The sequence below is a fragment of the Procambarus clarkii genome, chromosome 71, assembly GCF_040958095.1.
Source record: "Procambarus clarkii isolate CNS0578487 chromosome 71, FALCON_Pclarkii_2.0, whole genome shotgun sequence".
NCBI classification, from domain to species: domain Eukaryota; kingdom Metazoa; phylum Arthropoda; class Malacostraca; order Decapoda; family Cambaridae; genus Procambarus; species Procambarus clarkii.
In genome coordinates, this window is record NC_091220.1 from 12,196,487 (window position 1) to 12,220,787 (window position 24,301).

General features: G+C 44.4%; 2 protein-coding genes across 4 annotated transcripts in view; one reads left to right on the top strand and one right to left on the bottom strand.

The window, feature by feature from the left end:
• Positions 1-9,160, top strand: part of LOC138356208 (mucin-6-like) — a 95,301-nt gene extending 86,141 nt beyond the window's left edge. Inside the window, exon 31 of the mRNA XM_069311940.1 lies at positions 9,144-9,160. Coding sequence (XP_069168041.1) covers positions 9,144-9,160 — 17 coding nt within the window. The remainder of the gene's footprint in view (positions 1-9,143) is intronic.
• Positions 3,167-24,301, bottom strand: part of LOC123745538 (vesicle-trafficking protein SEC22a) — a 28,358-nt gene continuing 7,223 nt past the window's right edge. For 2 of the 3 annotated variants that reach the window (XM_045726150.2, XM_045726152.2), the window contains exons 3-7: positions 22,530-22,693; positions 17,716-17,982; positions 14,685-14,809; positions 11,181-11,249; positions 3,167-10,438 (exon numbers count right to left, since the gene is read on the bottom strand). In XM_045726150.2, the coding sequence (XP_045582106.1) occupies positions 10,238-10,438; positions 11,181-11,249; positions 14,685-14,809; positions 17,716-17,982; positions 22,530-22,693 (826 nt within the window). In that variant the 3' untranslated portion in view covers positions 3,167-10,237. The remainder of the gene's footprint in view (positions 10,439-11,180; positions 11,250-14,684; positions 14,810-17,715; positions 17,983-22,529; positions 22,694-24,301) is intronic. The other variant, XR_006771347.2, reaches the window with a different exon arrangement.

Here is a 24,301-nt window from a genome sequence, read left to right on the forward strand (position 1 = left end):
AGCTTCACACTAGACAGTATGACAGCAATTCACACTAGACAATATGACACAGCGTATGTGACTCATACCCAGGGCTCCAGACAGCTGAGTGGACAGCGCTTCGGATTCGTAGTCCTGAGGTTCTGGGTTCGATCCCCGGTGGAGGCCGAGACAAATGGGCAAAAATGTTTCTTTCACCCTGATGCCCCTGTTACCTAGCAGTAAACAGGTACCTGGGAGTTAGACAGCTGCTACAGGCTGTTTACTGGGGATGTGTAACAAAAAGGAGGCCTGATCGAGGACCGGGCCGCGGGGACGCTAAGCCCTGAAATCATCTCAAGATAAACCCCCCCCCCCCACCACCACTAACATGTGGAGGGGCCGCCAGCACATGTGACCTTGTGTGTCATGACTTAATTGCCCAAGGTGTGTGTGCTTCATTAATTACTGCCTTCCTTAGATGGTTGACGTGACCCACGCATATCCTGGCCTCAGGTCCTGGACACCGGCCACAGGTCCTGGACACTGGCCACAGGTCCTGGACACTGGCCACAGGTCCTGGACACTGGCCACAGGTCCTGGACACTGGCCACAGGTCCTGGACACTGGCCACAGGTCCTGGACACTGGCCACAGGTCCTGGACACTGGCCACAGGTCCTGGACACTGGCCACAGGTCCTGGACACTGGCCACAGGTCCTGGACACTGGCCACAGGTCCTGGACACCGGCCACAGGTCCTGGACACTGGCCACAGGTCCTGGACACTGGCCACAGGTCCTGGACACTGGCCACAGGTCCTGGACGCTGGCCACAGGTCCTGGACACTGGCCACAGGTCCTGGACACTGGCCACAGGTCCTGGACACCGGCCACAGGTCCTGGACACCGGCCACAGGTCCTGGACACCGGCCACAAGTCCTGGACACCGGCCACAGGTCCTGGACACCGGCCACAGGTCCTGGACACCGGCCACAGGTCCTGGACACCGGCCACAGGTCCTGGACACCGGCCACAGGTCCTGGACACCGGCCACAGGTCCTGTGGCACGACAGGAGTAATACTCATCCACTGCCTGAGTAAGACAGGAGTAATGCTCATCCACCACCTGAGTAAGACAGGAGTAATACTCATCCACTGCCTGAGTAAGACAGGAGTAATACTCATCCACCACCTGAGTAAGACAGGAGTAATACTCATCCACCACCTGAGTAAGACAGGAGTAATGCTCATCCACCACCTGAGTAAGACAGGAGTAATACTCATCCACTGCCTGAGTAAGACAGGAGTAATACTCATCCACCGCCTGAGTAAGACAGGAGTAATACTCATCCACTGCCTGAGTAAGACAGGAGTAATACTCATCCACCACCTGAGTAAGACAGGAGTAATGCTCATCCACCACCTGAGTAAGACAGGAGTAATACTCATCCACCACCTGAGTAAGACAGGAGTAATACTCATCCACCACCTGAGTAAGACAGGAGTAATACTCATCCACCGCCTGAGTAAGACAGGAGTAATACTCATCCACCGCCTGAGTAAGACAGGAGTAATACTCATCCACCGCCTGAGTAAGACAGGAGTAAGACTGATGGGCCCAACTAGAGGCCTAGGGTCCCATAGCAGCAGCTATGCTGAACAAAACCTTCACCACTGCACTCTACACACTGACACAACTTACCTGATAGCACCTCTACACATGTGTAATTGTGTTCACTTTCGAGTACACCTGTTACATGAACTTGCCTGTCATTTACAACTAGATTTAATGGTCATGTCTATGTTAACCCCTTAACACCTGCAATCTATCCCTTTACTTGAGGATACATCAGTGATATTTGTTTACTGGACACACACCTGTAACACACATGTTCACTGGTGGACACACCTGTAACACATGTTCACTGGTGGACACACCTGTAGCACACATGTTTATTGGTGGATATAGCTGTGGCGTTGGTGTTTACATTAAGAGAAAAGTATGTTGGTGGCAGAAACTGGTGGCCTTGTCCTTGCGCATGTGTGGGGCGAGGCCAGGCATGTTGGCCAGAGGGATGAGTATTGCCTGACCTTCCTGATGGTTCCTGGAGGTGGGGGAGTGATGGAAGGAGGGGAGGGATAGGAGAGAGTGGGAGATAGTGGTTGAAGGTTGCGAGGGGAGGGTTGGGGCAGGAACCAAGGTTAGGGTCAGATGATGATGTCACGAGACGAGGTCACCTGTGTAAGGCAAGGGAGGCAAAGTTACCCCCCCCCCTTCTCTCTCCTTCTTAACAGCTCTATGACCCGACCAGGACTCATACCTGGTTGACATCATCAAAGTAAATGGGAGGACCTTCGACAAGCCGCCAGCTTTCTGTCCTCGTTGAAGCCACAAGGGTTAGTGGCCCTCGGGTAAATCAGGAACCTGCATAACTAGAGCGCATGGCCCGGCATGTGTAGTATTGGAACCACCTGGATAGCCAGTGTTGGAGGGAGTGTTGGAGTATGAGAAGAGAGGACGTTGGTGTGAACCTGACCTTCACACGCCAAGGCTCTGAGGTAAAACAAATTTACTTCTGGTGGTCTAGCCAGTGTTCCTCTCTATGTTCCCTCACCAGCAGTCAGCCCATGTGGTAGTTTTCCCACCATTACTGTCAGCCCATGTGGTAGTTTTCCCACCATTACTGTCAGCCCATGTGGTAGTTTTCCACCATTACTGTCAGCCCATGTGGTAGTTTTCCACCATTACTGTCAGCCCATGTGGTAGTTTCCCACCATTACTGTCAGCCCATGTGGTAGTTTCCCACCATTACTGTCAGCCCATGTGGTAGTTTTCCCACCATTACTGTCAGCCCATGTGGTAGTTTTCCACCATTACTGTCAGCCCATGTGGTAGTTTTCCACCATTACTGTCAGCCCATGTGGTAGTTTCCCACCATTACTGTCAGCCCATGTGGTAGTTTCCCACCATTACTGTCAGCCCATGTGGTAGTTTCCCACCATTACTGTCAGCCCATGTGGTAGTTTCCCACCATTACTGTCAGCCCATGTGGTAGCCCTTTGTAACAGTTCTAGCTAGTTCCAATGTGATACTATTTATATAAAATAAAAACAAGTTCTTACTAACATTGTTATGTAAAGACTTGTGCATTGCAATACAGTGCCAACATGACCTTTAAAACATGAATACAGAGACAACACAAAGAAATTTAGATTTTCGAAAAATTTATTTTCAAAGAATAATTCTGTAATTGCTGCTAACACCCAAACTTATGCATTGATAAAGATTACACAAAGGTTACTTTCATGTGACCAGACCAGGTTATGAGGAATGGCGAACATGTCTTACAAGCTAAAATGTACACTTTACATTCAGAGGTCTCCCAACCTGTGTCATTGGGGTCAAGGTGGCGTGTGCACCAAAGTCATCCTTGGCTTGGGGATTTGGCTGGAATGAGACACACATGGATAGAATAATATATGATAGTATGATTCTCTTAGTATATGTTCAAGGAGTCATGGGAAGCATTTACCAAACTGAACACAATTATTGTCAGTGATGTTTGTAGCTCAGCGTTAAGACACACTACCCAAACTATAAGCAATAAAAAAGTACAAATTACAAAATACAGTACCACTCTTGAGACTCCAATAGAGCACCATTCTTTACACCCTACATACATTACAAACAATAAAATTGGGATATGACACCTCACACTCATTCCTCATATTGTGGCAGACACCACCTGACACTTCTTTTGCCATATTGTAGGAAACAGCACTTGACACTCGTTTCCCATGTTGTGGAAGATGCCTGGCACTCGTCTCCCCATATTGTGGTAAATGACACCTGACATTCATTCCCTGTATTGTGTGAGACACTACCTGACACTCATTCCCCACTGTACTGTGTCAACATTAGCATTCAGCTGGATATTGTTGGGGACTGTTAATGGAATTTGACCAACACAAAGCAGTGAAGAAAGTTGGTCACCCTGTGTATTTACTATTTGTGCCTGCAGAATCGAGCTATTAGCTCTTGGACCGCACCTTTCTAACTGTTCTTTTTTTTCCTCTATTACGGCTACTAAATATATTTCTCTCTAACACACGTGCACACATTCCCAGGAAGCAGCCAGTAGCAGCTGCCTAACTTCTAGGTATCTATTGATTGCTAGGTGAACAAGTGCATCAGCTGAAAGAAACTCTTCCCCATTTGTTTCTGTCTTGGCCAGGAAATGAGCAATACCACTGCCTCTGCAATACCAAGCAATACCTGTCTCTGCCTGCCTCTGTGTATGTGTGTTAGAAATATAAGTACAGTAGTAGATATGACAGGAAAATAAGCCAGGAGTCAATACATTAGACAACTGATGGTTAGAAAGGCAGGGTCTAGGAGCCAACAGCTCAATCCTGCAGGTACAAATAGTGAGGTGAACTTCGGTAATAAGGTAATGGGACAGCAGGTAACATTGGTGCCCATGGACTGAGCAAGAGGATATGGACCAGATCAACAATGACATGTTGCAGATTGTGCTAGTATCTAAGGTATTAAGAAAGACTCGAGTGTGAATGTGATGTCGTGGCTTTCCCTTCAGTAGTAAGGTTTGGGGGGGGGGCCCACTGTACCATTGTTACAAGTATCAAGGGAGACAGAGGCAAAAGAGAACTGATCACACTGGGGAATGTAGGAGATGCCACTGTCACACAAGTAGTATGAAGAATGAGGAAGAGGCGATCATCAGAGGTAGTGCCAAGTCAGAGTCCAACACGATAGGATCTGTGGGACCATCATGAAACTTTTCCTAAGGTAAGGGAGGAGCAGAGCTTCCAGGGGGTATGATTCATGGGCCTTTTTGCCCACCACATGAGTCTGAGAGGGAGAAAGAATGAGAGATGTTGCAATACAATAAGCAAAGGAGGTTTGACCTTAAGGCCCTTGATTACCACCAATCAGAGCAGCAATGGGGACAGAGCAAGTTTTCCCACACACCCTCACCTGAACACCCAATCCATCCACACAGGATGGTCTCTCATGGCCAATGCCACAGATGGGTGGGACAATAACCCAAATGGGAATCCTATCACAATGGATATGTTAGTTGCTTATTGCTCCAACAGACAGGAGAGGGATGTAAAAAAAAAAAAAACACTCAACTGTCCAAGAGCAATATACAAAATTCCCCTTGCCAATTCAGGGCAATACTCATGAAGGAGTTGTTAAGATCACATTATCTTTGATCTCCACAGCTGAGATACCAGGGTACCATTTCTATTTCCTAAACTTTGAAGATGCTGACCCATTATCTCTCTTTACACACTGTACATAGATTCACATGCATACACACATACAATATATAATGTTATTAAAGCTATTATTAAACCAACAGTAAAGTTATAACCATAACAAAATATTATATATTACAGTACTAATAGTAATAACAATATATTAACTCAAAGGAGTGAAGTATGGTAATGTATGTTATTTGAGCACAAGTGTGTTGTTGGGGAAGCAGAAAACTTCATCAGTAGTGGAAGTTATTAATGTGTTCACTCACTGAACATTCATCATCAAAATTAATATCTACAATATATATACTGTACATGCACACATACAGTACTGTATATGCATGTACAGTATATATATCCCGGTGAATTATATCCCGGGTCCCGGTAGTACAGTCGGCTTCGTTCTCGACGCACAATTGAAAATTCAGGGTTCGAATCCCAGGCAGAACAAAAAATGGTTTGCACATTTTCTTTCACCTAATGCCTCTGTTCATCTAGCAGTGAGTAGGTACTCAGGAATTAGTCAGCTTGTTGTGGGGTTGCATCCTGGGTGGGGTCAGTAATTCGGCCTTGAGGGAAACCTTGATAAAAAGCCAAAACGTGGGAGTGTGGAACATTTAAAAGATAATGGGTAGCCAAGACACTGTTCTAGAGAACAAGAGATTATGAATGAGCCAGGAAAGCACAGGAGCTCCACATCTCAACCAGGAGTTGGCACACAATCTCAACTCAAGAGACTGACAGTACACCTCACAAGCATAATCTACAATACACAACAAGACTAAGTTGGAGAAGGTTCAAAGGTATGCCACTAGACTAATTTCCGAGCTGAGAGGTGTGAGCTACAAAGAAAGACTATGGGAACTAAACCTCATGTTGCTGGAAGACAAAGGAGTTAGGGAAGACATGATCACCACATACAAAATTATCAGGGAAAATAATAGGGTCAATTAAGACATTATTTAATACGGGTGGTACTCGCACAAGGAGACACAGATGGAAACTGAGTACCCAAATGAGCCACAAAGACATTAGAAAGAACTTTTTCAGTGTCAAAATAGTTAACAAATGGAATGCACTAGGCAGTGATGTGGTGGAGGTAGACTCCACACACAGTTTCAAATATAGATATGATAAAGCCAAATAGGCTCAGGAATCTGTACATCAGTAGACTGACATTTGAGAGATGGGACTAAAGAGCCATAGCTTGACCCCCTGCAAGCACAATTGAGTACAGTTTGGCGAGTACAACAAAAATATAAGTAACGCCTACCTTGCCTGCAGTAAAGCTGTGAATGGGAAACTTGCAGAGTGGAGGGGGGGGGGATGAGGGAGGATGGACTCCAAATCTCTACAACCTAAAAGGACCTGAGAAAGTGTCAGTCTCAAACCAAAGAGGATAACAATTTTTTCCAAACAGACATAAACTATCAGTCCTGGGCTCATAAACCCAGGATTGGTCAACAGGCAACCAAGATACCTCAATGAGTAAACTTCTGGAACACATTCCAAGAGTTTGGGAAGAATTGCCAGGTGCTGAGCCCAAATCCAATACCAAGACCAAAGTATAAGACAAAATGGTTGGTACCATTCGTCAATGAGGACCTCAAAAACCCTGTGTGCTTGGCTCTTGAAGAACCCCATAGGAACAAGGGGTAAACAAGCTATGGAGAAAAGAACTCAGTAGACCCAGCCGAATCTCTCATAAGGAGAGGCCCAGGGGGCACGGCAACTAAGTCTGAAAGAAGAGACGTCTCTAACCTAGTACTGTCCAGTTCACTTGAATGCATGCACAAACAGTGGAGACTGAGAAATCAAACCAGCTGGGTTAAAAGGATCAAATTAGACATGTGCTTAAAAAATCTGAAAACTGAGGCTCAAGTTCAACACTAGTCACATTAACTAAGGCATGCAAATTATCTACATAATACAGGGAAATCTGTATTATGGAGTGGACACACCCAAGGATGAAATAGTCTATAAAACCAAGAGGCAAAAGACTAGGGCAGCAGGAATACCTGTCAAACTCTAGGATTGACTGATTGAATCTTGGAAAATTGTAAACAATGCAGTCCACTTCTGGCTCAGATGTGAGTCTTCATTACTTAAACCACTTGAAGGGGTAAAGAAACCACTCGGAAGCATAGGAAAATTAGTTATCTATTCGGGTTTTTCGGGGTTTGGTGCAATGGCGCCTTTCCTTTCCCTCACTTGAGGTTTACACAGACACTTCAGTTTGTGTTTGTGGTGGATGTTACTTCCGCTCTATCCCGCAAGCTTTCTCGTGTGCTTTTTCACCTTCGGCCTGCTCATGCGCCACCTGAACCTGCTTGGTCTTTGGACTGGGTTCTTTCTTTTCTTTCTTTCTTCCTCTTGGTTTGTGGTGGCTTCTTCAGTTCGAGATTGTTTTTGGAAAACCTTGTTTTTGTTCGCTTTGGCCTCTGGTGGTCGGGTTAGGGGAGGTTCGCCGGTTCTGTCTCAGTGGATGTGTTGTGGGGTTGATCCGGTTTCCCTAGTTCCCTGTTCCAGGGCTCATCTCTCTCAGGTTGTCCACAGTGTCATCAAGTCTAAACAGCTGGTGGTCTACCCTTGTGTCCATGATGTTTGGGAGTATGCCACTCTGTCATCTGTGTTTGTGAACATGTCTTGGAATGATATTCGGACAAACTGGTTTTGGAGGTCTAACAGGGTCTTAGCTGCCAAGGCCCTCTGTGGCCTTGTGTTGCTTTGGGGCATCAGTCGCAGCCAACGGATTCTAACCCAAACCCAAACAGGTAACCAGTTTTCCTATGCTTCTGAGTGGTTTCTTTACCTCTTCAATTGGTTTAAGTAATGAAGGCTCTCACTTCTGTGCCAGAAGTGGGCACAGAAGGTCTCTTCATGTTTATACTCCTGATGCTCCTCTTTCAATACACAGAGTAATTACACTAACGTGACAGCATCAATGAGAAAATCCATAGGAGCCGTGATGAGGATTCAAACCTATGCAGTGGGTGTTCCAATGCACACACCCCAGACAATCAGGCCTGAATCCTCATCACCGCTCCTACGGATTTTCTCATTCAAATACTGGCTGGTGGCAGCCCGGCTCCTGCCCCCAAATGAAGGAGGGTTTCATTTTTCAACCAGGCAGTAGCCTGTTTTGATTCGCCTACCTTTCTGTGTGCTTCCATTGTCAATGGCCAAATGACACCGTTTAAACGTAAAGTGTAACATTACTCCCTGCACCTCTCTGAGGGGGCCAAGTTCTGGCTCGTGGTCCCCGGTAGCCATACAAGAACTATGACTGATGACTAAGTAGTATGGTACTTAATCAGTACAGGTAGCTTCAGGGATGTGACGGGCCTCCCCACAGAAAGTTATTCTATGAGCTAGCGTGCACAAAAAATAAATAAAAAATAAGAGGTGGGCTATGACATCATCACAACACACAAATCGTGACTCAATCTGGAGGTTGTGGGACGCATAGATTTTTCAGAATGGACAAACTCTGCTACCTCCCTTCGTCTGAAACCTCACCACCCTTCCCTACCTATCTCAGTAACAAGACTAAAATTTAAATAGTGCCTTGAGTATTTTTCTTGGGGCTCTGGCATTAAGCTGTCAAGAAATAAAATGTGACCAGAATGTTTGAAAAACAAAAAATCTTATGCCAGCTTTTCTGAAATGTAAGTTATGGTTCACAGAATGAAGACTGTATGACACAAATACAGAGATACAGCGTACTGTACAGAAGACTGTATGACACAAATACAGAGATACAGCGTACTGTACATACCAAAACTGCAGAATACAGTTAAAAGCTTACCACATGAAAAAAATAATATAAACAAATGTTGAAGCAGATTTAATAATGTTTATATGATTATATTTATATAATGTTTATGAAATTTCAGAATTACAGGAAGACTGAAGAAGAATTAAGAGTAAAGCAGATGGAAAAGGTACATATTTACTTTATCAATATACTGTACTGATATTTACTTTCCCATGCTACAATAAATGGATTTTCGGAAAGTTCTGCATACAAATTAAGAACATCACTCTCCACATTTAAAAAAATAAAATAAAACATTTTCCTTACAAAAATGTTTGTTTTTATATTTTTGAGAAACACTTTACAACATGCTTACCAAATGGCAGATATGTGTGGCCCATCCTCAGTTATCAGCAAGATTCTTGACCTCATTAAACACATGAACCGCAACATCACTTAGAAATGAGGAAGCACAAAAGATGGCATTGGTGATTGACTGTGCCAGCACTGTGCAGGATGCAGCAGACATGTCCTTTCTCCCACACCTGACTCTGCTCTGTGGTTATATCACCAACACCACTGGCTGGTCTATGCCCCCAACACCACTGGCTGGCCTCTATTGGTTACACTCCCAGCACCACTGGTTGGTACACCACTCCACTGGCTGGTCTACACCCTCCACTCCACTGGCTGGTCTGTGTGCTTAATATCAACACGATCCTCTCCATGATAGCTTCCTTGGCTTTACTCTCCTCTCTTCGTTCTTGGTACAATAATTTGATAATCTTCAATATTTCAAAATATTTTTGTTACTTAGCATAAACTACACACACTTGCATACAAAATTTTAAAGCCATAAATTACCCCAATTCAGCAATACTGTAATAATAAGCAATTCTACATTCAGCATTTTCTGTGTTAAACCATCCAATCACTCGTCATGTAATCATCCAATATTCTTGACTGTAGCTATCAGTTTTTTAATGTGTTTCTCATTCATCTGAGTTACAGGCCTTCATATCAATTTATTTGTTACACTTTATGAATAAAATAAAATTTCCAATATATTTTACAGAAACAATATGTACTGTACCTCTGAAAATGAGTCTGGCTTGAAAATTTCAGCTTATGCTGAAATTTCCCTTCCCTTAAGGAAAATCATCTTACTCACAAAAATAGGTCCTAAACATTTTATCAATTAAGAATACTTTGTTTTCTAAAACAACTACAAAATTATACGTGAAATCTAGGTAACTTTCTTTCGAAAGGCCTGCGGAAAGTGGCGAGCATGAGTGAGAAAGAGACTGTGATATAAATGAGACATATCCACCCTTCCCGTACATCAAGAAGGGAGCCATTGAGAATTAGAACAAACACAGCACATCCTAGAGTCCATAGTTTTCTAAACTTGTTGTATTTCCGTAACATGTAGACCTGTAAAGGCAAGTACCAATTAGTGGTTGTGTATATTACTCTACTTCCCTCAATATATATAATATAGTACTCTACATGAAATTAAACTTATTTCATTATGTATCAGTTTATTCACTATAATAAATCACCGTGTCGGGGGACAGGAAGCCAGAGTGTATTCCATACACGTTTGGCTTTTATCGAGGTCCCCCCCCCCCTCCTCCAAGGCTGAATTACTAATCCCACCCAGGGTGCAACCCCACAACAAGCTGACTAACTCCTGAGTACCTACTCACTGCTAGGTGAACAGAGGTATTAGGTGAAAGAAAATGTGCCCAACTATTTCTGTCCCACCCAGAATTCAAACCCGGAATTCTTGATTGTGTGTCAAAGGAATCCAACTGTACGGTACTACCGGGACCCTCAGTAGTACATACATAACTATCGTTGCTTTAAATACCTTCCCAAAATTTCTTCACATTAATAAAACTAGACATTAGTAAAACTTAAGGGCTAGCTTGAATAACGTGTAAAGTATGGGTGCTAACTGAACATGAGCTCAACAACAGGGAATATAATCACACACACAATACTAAGAGACAAAAAATATATCATACTACGTAACACTTAAAAGTTATACAATAACCTTTAAGAAACTACAGTATTTAAACCTTTAAAACTACAGTACTGTATATATTTCTTAAAGCCATTGGAGAAAATGCAACTTACAGTATTTATAAAACGAGGCACATGCAACACTAACCTGCGTCATTTGCAGGATCATCTCGGTCAAAAAAAATATGCCATGCCAAGGTGAGGGACCGTCAAGCTCCTGCCGTAAATATGTTAGTTATCAGTACTTACAACTATTCAATTAAGTATTCAACATTTAAAAGACAAACTTATTGTGAATACAGTAATAGTAAAACAAAAAATGTTGAATGTAATTAAATGCCATTTTCTGGGTTGAGCCCCGGAGGCTCCCTGCAGCTAATGGACTGAAATTCATTATATTTGTCTAGAGCACCAGTTAACTGAAGTTCTTTGCCTACCGGGAACCATGAGCCAGAACCTGGTTCCCTCAGAGAGGCGAAGGGAGCAATGGCTTATGAACACTCCACTTTGTGAGAGTATAATCATGTCTGCCATCGACCTTTGAATCACCCAGAAAGGTGAGTCATTCGAATCATACGAATCTTTCTTCATATCACCCAGAAAAGTAGGAGGACCATTACAAACCCCAACTGGTAAAATATTGCAACCTAAGGCAGAACAAAGCCCAAGAACTCCTCCCAAGAGGAAACGACAAGCAAATGTCCACTCAACCAGCATGTCCACTTGTTGGCAACCAAACATGATGCACCCCACCCCTGACCAACCGAGCATCAATAACCCACGGACCCCTTCGGAAGCCCGCCACCTCATTCTTCACCAGAAAAGGAGACGGCTGTAAATGAACAAACCCCCCCCCCCCACCAAGGCCAAAAGAGCAGAAACCACTGCACTGGGAGAGAGCATGAAGCTCCCCAACCCGACCCCCAGAGGCCAAAGCCAACAAAAACAATGCCTTCCTGAAGCAATCCTGAACCAAAGGGGCCACAACAAACTGAGGAGAAGAGAGAAGAGAGAGCACCCAATCCAAAGACCACGATGGCTCAGGTGGCGCATGAGGAGGCTGGAGGGGAAAATGGCACGAGAGAGCTTGTGGAACGGAGAAGTGACAACAACCCCGAACGCAAGAGCTGGAGCGGCTCCGGCAGTTCTCTTGCCATTTCACAGAGCCTTCAAGACATTTCCAAGTCATCAGCATGTGACTGTCTTCATAGTTTACCTGATTTACCAAATTTACCTGAGGGCCACTAACCCTAGTGGCCTCGATATGGACAGGAAGCCGGTGGCTTGTCGAAGGTCCCCCCATTTGCCTTAATGATCTTTTCCATGCCGATTTTAAAAAGCACAATTTTGGCATTTACGGCTGTGGCAGGTAGGTGATTCCATGGGTTTATATCCCTGTGGGTGAAAAAGCATCTCTTGTCCTCAGTCCTACATTGTGGCTTGTTGAGCTTGAAACGTTGCTCCTTGTTTGTGTTACCTCTGACCTTTTGAATAAAGTGTCTGGATCAACATCCTCTAACTTGCTCAGTACAGTATTTTAAGTTTCAATGAGATCCACCCTGTCATGCCTTGTTTGCAGTGTAGTTAGCCCTGTGGCCTTCAAGCATTTCTGATACGAGAGATGACTTAGCTCTGGAATGACTTTTGTTGCCCGGTGTTGCACCTTCTCCTGAGCAGCTATGTCCTTCTGAAAATGAGGTCTCCATGCTTGGATACAGTAATTCAAATGAGGACAAACCAGAGATTTATACAGTTGTATAAATATGTTAATATTGATTAACTATTGTTAATTATTGATTAACTTCTTTTCCTTAAAGTCAAAAGTACACTTGATTATTCCAAGGTGTTGAAGACAGAGCCCTATCAACTTTGTCAAGGCAATTCTTGCTACACAGATGACACCTTTAGCTGCCTGGGAACAGTTATTTTTTTTTAATTCGTCTCTAAGCCTATCACTTTGGGATATAAGAATTTTTCCCACACTAGTATATTGGCAAAAGACTTTCCTTTTTTGTCATGCCAGTATCAAAGGTTGTACATGAAGAATTTCCACACCAGGTGTTCTGCATATATCATGTTCATCCATACCCATAAGATGTTTAGTTCACTTCATATCGACCCTGCCAAAGTGGGTATGTGCAGTGTTGGTATTATTAGTCTATCCACATTGTTATGTCTATCATTCCTATGGATTGACAACTGTATTTTTCTTAGTATGTACAAGTTTCCTTTCCGCTTCCCTGAGAATCATAGTCAAACATCCTCATTTAGAAAAGAATCACCAGAGTTCATTTAGTGCTTCCTGTAGTCTGTTACCCTTGCTCACTGTTCTTTTTAACCTTATTGCCAGCAGGTAGAGCAGTGAGCAGTGACTGAGTGATGAGCAGGTGGTATGATGAAAATGGCAGGTACAGTGGGGCCTCAACTTACTATGATAATCCGTTCCCAGAGACTGATCGTAAGTCGAAATATCGTAAGTCGAAGCGATTTATCCCATAAGAAATAAAGGGAATTGAATTAATCCGTTCCCCACCCTCCAAAATATTAACTTACAAATACATTTTATACTGAATACAATTTTGTTCTCTAACTTCAATACAGTACATATGTTTATCTTACCTTTATGGAGGACTCTTGATGGCGAATGGAAGATGGTGATGAGGGGGGGGGAGGAGGAGAGGTGTTACTGTTTGGAAGGGGGAGTCCCCTTCCATTATAACATCAGGTAGTGATGATTTTTCTAGGATACACACTCTGGCATGTTTTGCCTGCATACCTGCTTGTGGCTCACTGCTTGCTTGTCTTACTAAGAATCTGTCTAAAAACACTTGTTTTTCCCTACATTTTAACACTTGTCTGTAGTAAGACATCATATTGTCATTTAAAAGGTCAATGCAACTGCCTGCTACAGCTTTATCTGGGCGAGTTTTTTCAACAAAACTTTGCAGTTCTTCCCATACTTCACACATTTTCTTAATGAGGAAGGGATATCCTCTACTGCCTCAACTCACAACTATTTTCTTAGGTTGAACCTTACCACTGACTTTCTGGGACCCATGGCGTCATATATAATAATCAGTTTTTGTTCAAAAAGCAAAAAATCTCCAGAAAAATGGAATTTCTTATAGGCGTGATCGTCACTAAGCGGGCAGCTCTAGTAAACTGAGGCAGGTTGGCCCGCGTGACCGGGAACCACGCACTCGGTCGACCCAAATGTGCACCAACAAATATCGTTAGTCGACGACACTATCGTAAGTCGAGTCGCATTTTTCGATCAAATTTCATCGTAACTCGAAATTATCGTAAGTCGAGGCAATCGTAAGTAGAGGTGCCACTGTATAAGTGTAGGTTTGAACTTTTATAATGGATCCCCCATTTGTAACTTTCTGTTGTTGTCTAGACAGACCTTTGTGTCTAAGAAGGCCACCTCCATTTCACTGCTTTCTAACATAAATTTAAAATTCTCATGAATTCCATTAGACCAGTCAAAGTTCTGAAGGTCTTGTTCTCTCCTTGCAGCTATGCCAAAAACATCATTGCTGTATTTGTAGTAGTTCAGGGGTGCTGGATCTTATTGAAGAAAATCTAAAAGAAAGCAAATGTAGAAAGAAAATTAAGATTAAGCATTTTAAAGACTGGTGCAATATCTTACCTCTAGACTAGACATACTGATGGCTACTGCTCCTCTGTATATGTCGACAAAAATGCACAGTGTAGAAAGGACAATGCCCATCCAACCATACCATGGAACTGGCTTCAGCTTTAATGCAACGCCCACTGCAACAAGGTGAGCAAAAACATCAAAGGCCGGCAGGGTCTTAAATGAAATTTTGATACAGTATGAATTTCTCAATTTATTCACTTGTCTCATTTGACATCATCAATGAGACAGATATTACATTGCCAGATAATAATAAATCAACTTATAAATCATCTCGCTTCTTATCACACATATTACATTTACTCAGGTCAAATACTGTATCCAAATACTAGAGGTGTTAAAATGCATTATTTATACAAAATAAATAAAGTAAAATTCCTTTCTCTGAGAAAAACACAGCTTGACATTAATAATTATTCAGCCTAGATAAGCCAAACACTTATTACAGTACTACAGTATAATTGCCCGAAACGCCCGAAACGCATTGCGTAATAGTGGCTTTAGGCATTGTATGTACTAGTTCTATCTATATATCAATCCATTAATGTAACATCACTTGTATGTATGTACCTTACCTGAATAAACATATTTATTTATTTATTTAATTGTAATTTTTGCCATAGATTCAAGACAATATACTGTGGTTTGAGCTTAATGTAGTCTTGGTGAGAGGAAGGCTGCAGTTACAAGGAACAAGGGTCATAAATGATGCTAATAATTATCTCCAGGATGTGGATATCAGCATGCAGGTTGATATCCACATCCAGTCACAATAATGTGGCTGAAGTATGTTGACCAGACCACACACTAAAAAGTGAAGGGACGACTTGAGAATGGTCCAGGACAGACCGAAAAGTCGTCGTCCCTTCACTTTCTAGTGTGTGGTCTGGATATCAGCATATTACTCCTGGATAAAATTGACCCAAGTTGAAAAAGAAAGGCAAGCCCTTATGGCAGCTTACGGTCAACACCCTGTTGCAACTTATGGTCAACACCACACCCTGTTGCAACTTATGGTCAACACCACACCCTGTTGCAACTTATGGTCAACACCACACCCTGTTGCAACTTATGGTCAACACCACACCCTGTTGCAACTTATGGTCAACACCACACCCTGTTGCAACTTATGGTCAACACCACACCCTGTTGCAACTTATGGTCAACACCACACCCTGTTGCAACTTATGGTCAACACCACACCCTGTTGCAACTTATGGTCAACACCACACCCTGTTGCAACTTATGGTCAACACCACACCCTGTTGCAACTTATGGTCAACACCACACCCTGTTGCAACTTATGGTCAACACCACACCCTGTTGCAACTTATGGTCAACACCACACCCTGTTGCAACTTATGGTCAACACCACACCCTGTTGCAACTTATGGTCAACACCACACCCTGTTGCAACTTATGGTCAACACCACACCCTGTTGCAACTTATGGTCAACACCACACCCTGTACAGTGACCACAACACACCAGTTGCAACATCAGGATCTGCGGGTTGGTACAAGAATTCAACCAACTATGAACCACTTATTTTGATGAAAGGGAGCAGTAGAACAACAGAAGTGCACTTACACTGCATTAGGCTTGGATACCCATGTGAATGGGAAATAGGCTATCAGGTACCAGAAGATGAGAGGAAATGTCAGCACTGTGGAGAAATGCCCAACAGACCACAGGAACATTATCTAACACAGTGCAATTACAAACCCAATAAGATTTCAACTTAAGTTTAAGAGAGCAGAAGTTGTTAAACACATGGGGCATAATCTTACTGAAGTGAACATGAGTCATAAATACTCATACTCCGCTTAAGTAAAATAGAAACAAGGAACACTTAGTGGGCCAGCCAAAGGATTAGGGCCCGTGCAGGAATATCCTTGCAAAAAAAATTAACATTGAATGTAATGAAACGCCCTTTTATGGGTGAGCCCCGGAGGCTCCCCGGAGCTATCAGACTGATATACGATATATTAATCTGGGGCATCAGTCAATTGGAGTTCAGCCTACCAGAGACCACAAGCCAGAACCTGGCCCCCCCTCAAAGTCACAGGGAGCAGTAGCCTATGGAAACCCCTTATGTGGTTGGGAACATTCCATGTCTGCCATCAACCAGGGTTAGGCACCCAGAAAGGTAGACATAACAAAATAGACCCCAATCGGTAAGAAATTGCAACCGAAGACCGAACAGAGAGGCAGAACTACCCCAAATTCTAAAGATCTTGGAAATTTCGTCCGTGCAGCCCTTCCCTCCCCAGGAGGAGGAGGGGAAGGGGGAGGGCTGCACACTGTCAAAACAGTTCCTTTATTTGAGCCAATATTTTGAAAAAATGTGGTGTAATTTTGCCCATAAAATTAGGGATGTGCAGAGTATTCATGCAGTCTTGCCAATGTTACAAACTTATGGAAAAGGACCTTGTGGACACCATCCTCTTTCCCATTGGGGTTCATGTGCTGGCAAAACCTCTATGGGAAAACTATGCCTCACATGTCAGGGCATGCTATCACCATATTAGCCCTTTACCAAGTCAGATTTATTCATACTTTTGTGCAAATGATGTATTCACCTAGTTGTGTTTGTGGGGGGTTGAGCTTTGCTCTTTCGGCCTGCCTCTCAACTGTCAATCAACTGTTACTACTATTTTTTTTCTCCACACACACACACACACCAGGAAGCAGCCCGTGACAGCTGACTAACTCCCAGGTATGTATTTACTGCTAGGTAATAGGGGCATTCAGGGTGAAAGAAACTTTGCCCATTTGTTTCTGCTTGGTGCGGGAATCGAACCCGTGCCACAGAATTACGAGTCCTGTGCACTATCCACCAGGCTACCAGGCCCCTATGTGACAGACCATGTGACACTCTTGCTATGTGAATAACCTACATTAATACATAATGTGCAAATAATATGTAGGGCATGGTATTACTGTATATTACAAATAATAATGCATAAAATAAAACAACTAGCCACCATTAAAAACAATAACAGAGTGATGCCCCAACATACCCATTGAAACATCCTTGTTGATGAACCCATTTGCAATGACACCATTTGATATACTGACAGCTTTTGAAGTATGTGAAGTAGAGCTGGCAGGCAGATTAGGTGCTGCAAGTAGCGGTGGCGGTGGTGGTGGTGGTGGCTCCAATTGTTGCATTTTGACATAAGATGGTGGGTGAAGGTTAAGGTCTGTTGTCATTTCTGCCAAGTTTAACCTGGAAGCGAGGGCTCGAGTACTGCTATATTTCTGCCTTGTCTTTTGAAGAAAAGTGTCTGCAAAGAGTATTAACCCTCTTTAATGGTTTACTCAATTAGATTTAAATATGCAACAAAATAATAAAAAAAACAACAACAACGTTGAATGTAATGAAACACCATTTTTTGGGACAGCCCCAGAGACTTCCTGGAGCTATTGTACTGATATGCGATATATTAATCTGGGGGATCAGTCAATTGGAGTTCAACCTACAGGGTGATCACGAGCCAGAACCGGGCCCCCCTCAGAGGGGCACATGGAGCAATGGCTTATGGTAAACCCCCCCATGTGGTTTGGGGGTATTCCTTGCTTGCCATCGACCAGGGTTAGGCACCCAGACAGGTAGGCATAACAAAACTAACCCCATTTGCTACGAAAATTGCAACCAAAGACCGAACAGAGAGGCAGAACTCCCCCAACACCCAAGGAAACAAGCAAACATCATACACCGCTGCCACACTGCTTGTCTGTGCAGCCCTCACACAGGGGGGAGCCCTGGATCCCCACACCGGCTGCTCACACCCCCAATTCGGAGGTTGAGCATTAAAAAGAAAACAGACTGCCAATCGGAGGGAGGGAGGATGCCAGGGAGCCTCTGGGGCTCATCCAGAAAATGGCATTTAATTACATTCAAAACTGGTTTTCTGTGGGGAGCCCCATTGGCTCCCTAAAACTACATAACCAAAGATAAGTAAAAGAAGGATTTACTCAGCAGGCGGCTGCCATGTGCTCCTCAACTCAAAATCGGGATAACTGGCTGCAACCTGCGACCCAAAGCTACACACGAACACCCAGGACCAGGAATATTTACCAAATACTGTAATGGATAACGGGCGACCAGGACCCTGTTCGCTCTCCAAAACCACGCTCCCGAATGTCAGCCCAAGACATGTTGCCCAAGAAAGCAGCCAAAGCAGCAAACTTACGAATGTCATGGCCACAAGGATAGACCACGGGCTGACTAGACTTAATAACCCTGCGGACGATCTGGGAGACCTGAGCCCTGGAACAGAGAACGAGGAAAACCAGATCAACCCAAAGCGCATCCCCAGCCATGGAGGCCAAGGCGCACAGATAACGGCGAAAAGTCGCAAACGGACACAACACATGATGCACCCTCAGCCTGACCAAGCATCAATGACCCAAGGGTCCCTCCAGAGAGCTGATGTCATGTTCTTCGCCAGAAAAGGAGATGGCTGTAACCGAATAAACCGACCACCAGGACCGAAAGAGCAGTAACCCCTGCACTGGAGGAGAGCATGAACCCGACCCCTGAGGCCAATGACAACAGAAATAGAGCCTTGAAAAACAATTTTGAAGAGAAAGGGCCACCACAAACCGAGGAGAAGAGAGAGCACCCTTTTCAAAGACCAGGATGGCTCAAGCAGTGCATGAGCAGGCCATATGTGAAACAAAGCATGTGAAAGCTTATGGAACAGGGCAGAAGTGATATCCACCCCAAATGCAAGCTGAAGCGGCTCCGCCAGCGCCACACAATACGAGGCGACAGTATTGAGTATCAAATGACGGTCCTGAAAAAGTCAAGAAAGAAAGGACAAGACAACCCAATCAGAAACAGAAGACAACCTACGAAGAGTGAAAAAATGGCAGTAAGAACGCCAGGAAACTTCATACTGAGGCCGAGATGAAGCTCGCGGTGGGACACCACCAACGAAGCAACCTGATCACCATACAAATGGTGATAGACCCGCATCAAAAAGACCCGACACGAAGAGCGGAAAAGAAGATCAAACCAGCCAAGTACCTGACTAGACTGATCTGCTGAAAGAGGCAGAGCCTCGGAAAACATCGCAGGTTCAGACATCGAGCAAGCAGCGCCTAAAACCAAGGTTGGGCCGGCCACCAAGGGGCCAACAGAACTACTCTCCCCTGTTAAGTTTCCAAACGAGCAAGGACCTGAAGCAACAGCTGGATCGGGAAGAAGATGTACAGGTAACCCCCACCTCGACCAGTCCTGCCAAAAGACATTCACTGTGACGGCCTCGCAGTTGGGGAAGGGCACCACATATATCGGCGGGTAAACCAGCAAGGCAAAGGTCAGACTCCCGTACAACTGATCGAGCAACTGCCAAGTGACCTGGTAAGCCTGACGCCTCACCACGAAACCTAACCAGTCTCAATCCCAGAAAAATAGGAACGTGCCAATACGCGTCCCGGTAGTCTAGGGACACCATCCAGGCAATGAACCGCAGATCCGAACAGTCCCGTTTCAGCACTGGAAACAGGCGGGAAACCTACCTGAGGAAACATGACCAGTCCCTGAATCCCAGATAAATAGGAACGTGCCAATACGCGTCCCGGCGGTCCAGGAACACCATCCAGGCAGTGAACTGCAGATCTGTACAGTCCCGTTATCAGCACTGGAAACAGGCGAGAAACCGACATGAGGGACTAAGTCGGGTCTGACAGAACCCATGCCACGCCCCCAACGAAAAGAAAGGGCAGTTTGCCAGCCAGGAAGATTCCAGAACCTCCAAACGCACCCTATACGGGGAAGAAGAACCAAACTCAAACGAAGACAAATCCATCACAGAGGCAGAATCTGGGTCTCGCAGGAGGTAAGCAGCAAGCTCCTCCCGAAGCTCCTTAGGTGAGATACAAGAGGCAGAAACGTCTGGAAAGAAGGAGCCAAGGAACCCAAGGGAACCTGGGGAGGAGCCCACTCCAAATTATACTTATGCAGGGAAGGGGGGTAAGAAAACCTCTCCCCCTCCCATGAGGAAGATTCGAACCCCGCACACTTAGTGCTTTCAAGCACACACCGTAAACCACTACACTACGACATGGTAAAAGCAATGCAACCTGGGATTCAACCGAATCCTCTACAGGTCCTGAGGCTTTCACTGAAGCCCAATCAGGGTTTCATGCATTGCCCTCGTGCACTCTTGACATGTGATTTCATTGTAATTACCTAAGTGGTAGTTACAGGATGAAAGAGGTACGCTTGTGATATACCATCTTCCTAGCAGCCTTTTTGCTGTAAAACGCTTTGAAACTAATGACGGTTTTGGTCTCCACCACCTTCTCGCCTAACTTGTTCCAACCGTCTACCACTTTGTTTGTGAAATTGAGTTTTCTTATATTTCTTTGACTGCTCTACTTAGTTAGTTTAAATCTATGACCTCTTGTTCTTGAAGATCCAGGTCTCAAGAATACTTCCGTTTCAATTTTGTTGATTTCCATTACTATTTCGTAAGTACAGTAGTGATCATATCTCCTCTTTTTCTTCTATCTTCTAGCCTTGGTACATTTAATGTCACTAACCCCCTCTTTGTAGCTCTTGTCGTCAGTTCTGGGAGCCATTTAGTTGCATGTCATTCCACCTTTTCCAGTTTGATGATGTACCTGTTAAGAATTGGGCACGATACAACTGCTACATATTCCAACTTTGGTCTCACAAATGTCGTGAACAATTTCTTTAGTATTTCATAATCCATGTATTTAAAAGCAATTCTAAAATTGGAAAACTTAGCATAAGTTCCTTGCACAATGTTCTTTATGTGGTTCTCAGGTGACAGTTTTCTACCTATAACCACCCTCAGATCTCTCTCTATCAGAATTTTTTAAAGCTTTTTCACATAATTTTGTATGTTGTATGTGGTCTATTTTCTCCTATTCCATATTCCATAACATGGCATTTATTCACATTAAATTCCATTTGCCAAGTGGTGCTCCATACACTTATTTTGTCGAGGTCTTCTTGAAGGGCATGCCAATCGACTAAGTTTTTTATATTCCCTATTATCTTAGCAGCATCAGCAAACATGTTAATATAATTCGGAATTCCTTCTGATAGCTTGTTTATGCAGACAATAAACATTACTGGTGCAAGAACTGGACCCTGTTGTACTCCACTCGTGACATTTCTCCAGTCCGATACATTGCCACTGATTACTGCCCTCCTTTTTCTGTCAAAAAAATTTTCATTCACGTTAGAAGCCTCCCTGTCACTCCTCCAGTACGTTTCAGTTTCCAGAACAACCTCTATGTGGGGACTTTGCTCAAAGCCTTTTTTAGGTCCAGATAAATGCAGTCAACCCAACCATCTCTTTCCTGTAAAATCTCTGTGGCTCTATCATAGAAACTAAGTAAATTCATTACACATGCCCTTCCAGATCGAAAACCATACTGTCTGCCTGTTATTATATTAGTGTGCTCCATGTGATCTAACCATTTGGTTTTAATTAATTTCTGATATTTTGACTACTACACTTTGTGGTAGTCAAAATACCGGAATATTGCGCATTTGACGAGAAGCGTTGTAGATAGAACTCCTGAACCACAGCCAGACTGCACGGGAGCAATGTGTAAAACCCTGATTGTGCTTCAGAGTAAGCCTTGGGACCCTTAGCGTATTCAGTTGAATCCCTGGTGACATTGTTTTTACCATCTCGTGGTGTAGAGCTGGACAAGCAAATTCTTGTCCAGCTCTTCAAGGCTTCTGAAAAAAACAAAATTCACCAAAGCAAGGTTTGATTGTACCAGTACCTAACAAAACAATATATTTGAAGTACAGTAGTGTACAGTATTAATATTATCTTACCAAATTCAATAAATGCATAGGGTCTTCTTACAGACTTAACAACAGAGGCAGTGTAGAGGATATTAAACTCCTTCATCAGCTCATCAAGGAAGCTGAAGGCAAGAATGTGTGGATAATTGGGTTCACACACAACCATATAAGCGGTGCAATCATCCACTACACACCTGAAAATAACAGACATGCAGACGATAAGTCACAATAACTTGGCTGAAGATGATGACGACCAAACCAGACATCAGAAAATGAAGAAACAATGACGTTCCGGTCCGTTGACTTGATAATGGTCCTGGACGGATTGAAACTTTGTCATCTCAACATTTTCTGATGTGTGGTTTGGTCATCAAAAAACCAGCATTGCATGTAATGAAATGCCATTTTCTGTATGAGCCCCAGAGGCTCCCTGGAGCTATCGGGCTAATATGCAATTCATTAGACCAGGGCATTAGTCATAGGATATCAGCTTACCACGAGCCAGAACCATGCCCTCCCTCAGAGAGGCACAGAGAGCAATGGCCCTGAAAACCCTCCCTGTGGTTGAGGGTTTTCCTTATCTGCCATTGACTGGGGTTAGGCACCCAGAAAGGTAGGCATAACAGAACAGACCCCACATGGTAAGAAAATTGCAACCGAAAACCGAACAGAGAGGCAGAACTCCCTACAATGAGCAGGCCAGAGGTGAAACAAAGCACAAGAAAGCTTACGGAATGAGGTAGAAGTGACATTCACCCCAAACGCAAGCTGGAGCGGCTCCAACAACGATGCATGATACGAGGCGACAATATTAGTCCTTAAAATGACGGTCCTGAAAAAGCCAAGATAGAAAGGACAAGACAACCCTATCAGAAATAGAAGACAACCTACGATGAGAGAGAAAATGGAGGAATGAAAGGCAGGAAACTTCATACTGCCGCCGAGACGAAGCTCTCAGGTGGGACACTATCAATGAAGCCACCTGATCATCATACGAATGGTTAAAACCCGCATCAAAATGACCACACGCGAAGAGCGGAGGAGAAGACCGAACCAGCCATGTACCAGACTGGTCCGATATGCTGGAAGAGGTGGAGCTGTGGAAAATGCCCTGGGTTCGGACCCCGAGCAAGCAGCGCCTGAAACCAAGGCCCTGAGCCGGCCACCAAGAGGCCAAGAGGACTACTCTCCCCATTGTAAGACTTCAACTGAGCCAGAACCCAAAGCAATAGCAGGACTGGGGGGAATAGGTACAGGTAACCCCACCTCGACCAGTCGTGCTGAAAGGCAACCACCGCGAACGCTCCGCAGTCGGGAAAGGGCACCACATATATTGGGAGACACCGTGACCAAGCTGACGCGAAGAGGTCCACCTCCGGAAGCCCGTACATCCGGCAGAGCTAACTGAGGGGATCAGTGTCATCCGTCCATTCCAGGGACAGGGGAATGAACTGAGACAGGCCATCCGCCAGGACATTGGACACTCCCCGGATATGAACCGCAAGGAGAGCCAAACCCCGAGAATCCAGCAGACGAGCCACTGGAAGCGACTAACATCAAAGAGGTAAGTACCGAAGAGAACCTCCGCAGTTCAGGCAATGAACCACCAGAGAACAGTCCGAATGGAGCCAAACAGTCGCGCCCCGAGCAACCCGAAACCCTCCAAAGTAACAGCCAGACCGCCGTGAACCTTCCAGACCTTCCACACCATGCTGTAAACCCATTGGCGGGACGGACCCCACAGCCCCTGGTCGGCCTGGTGAGCACTGTCACAAACCCCCAGCCGACATACGACGTGTCCG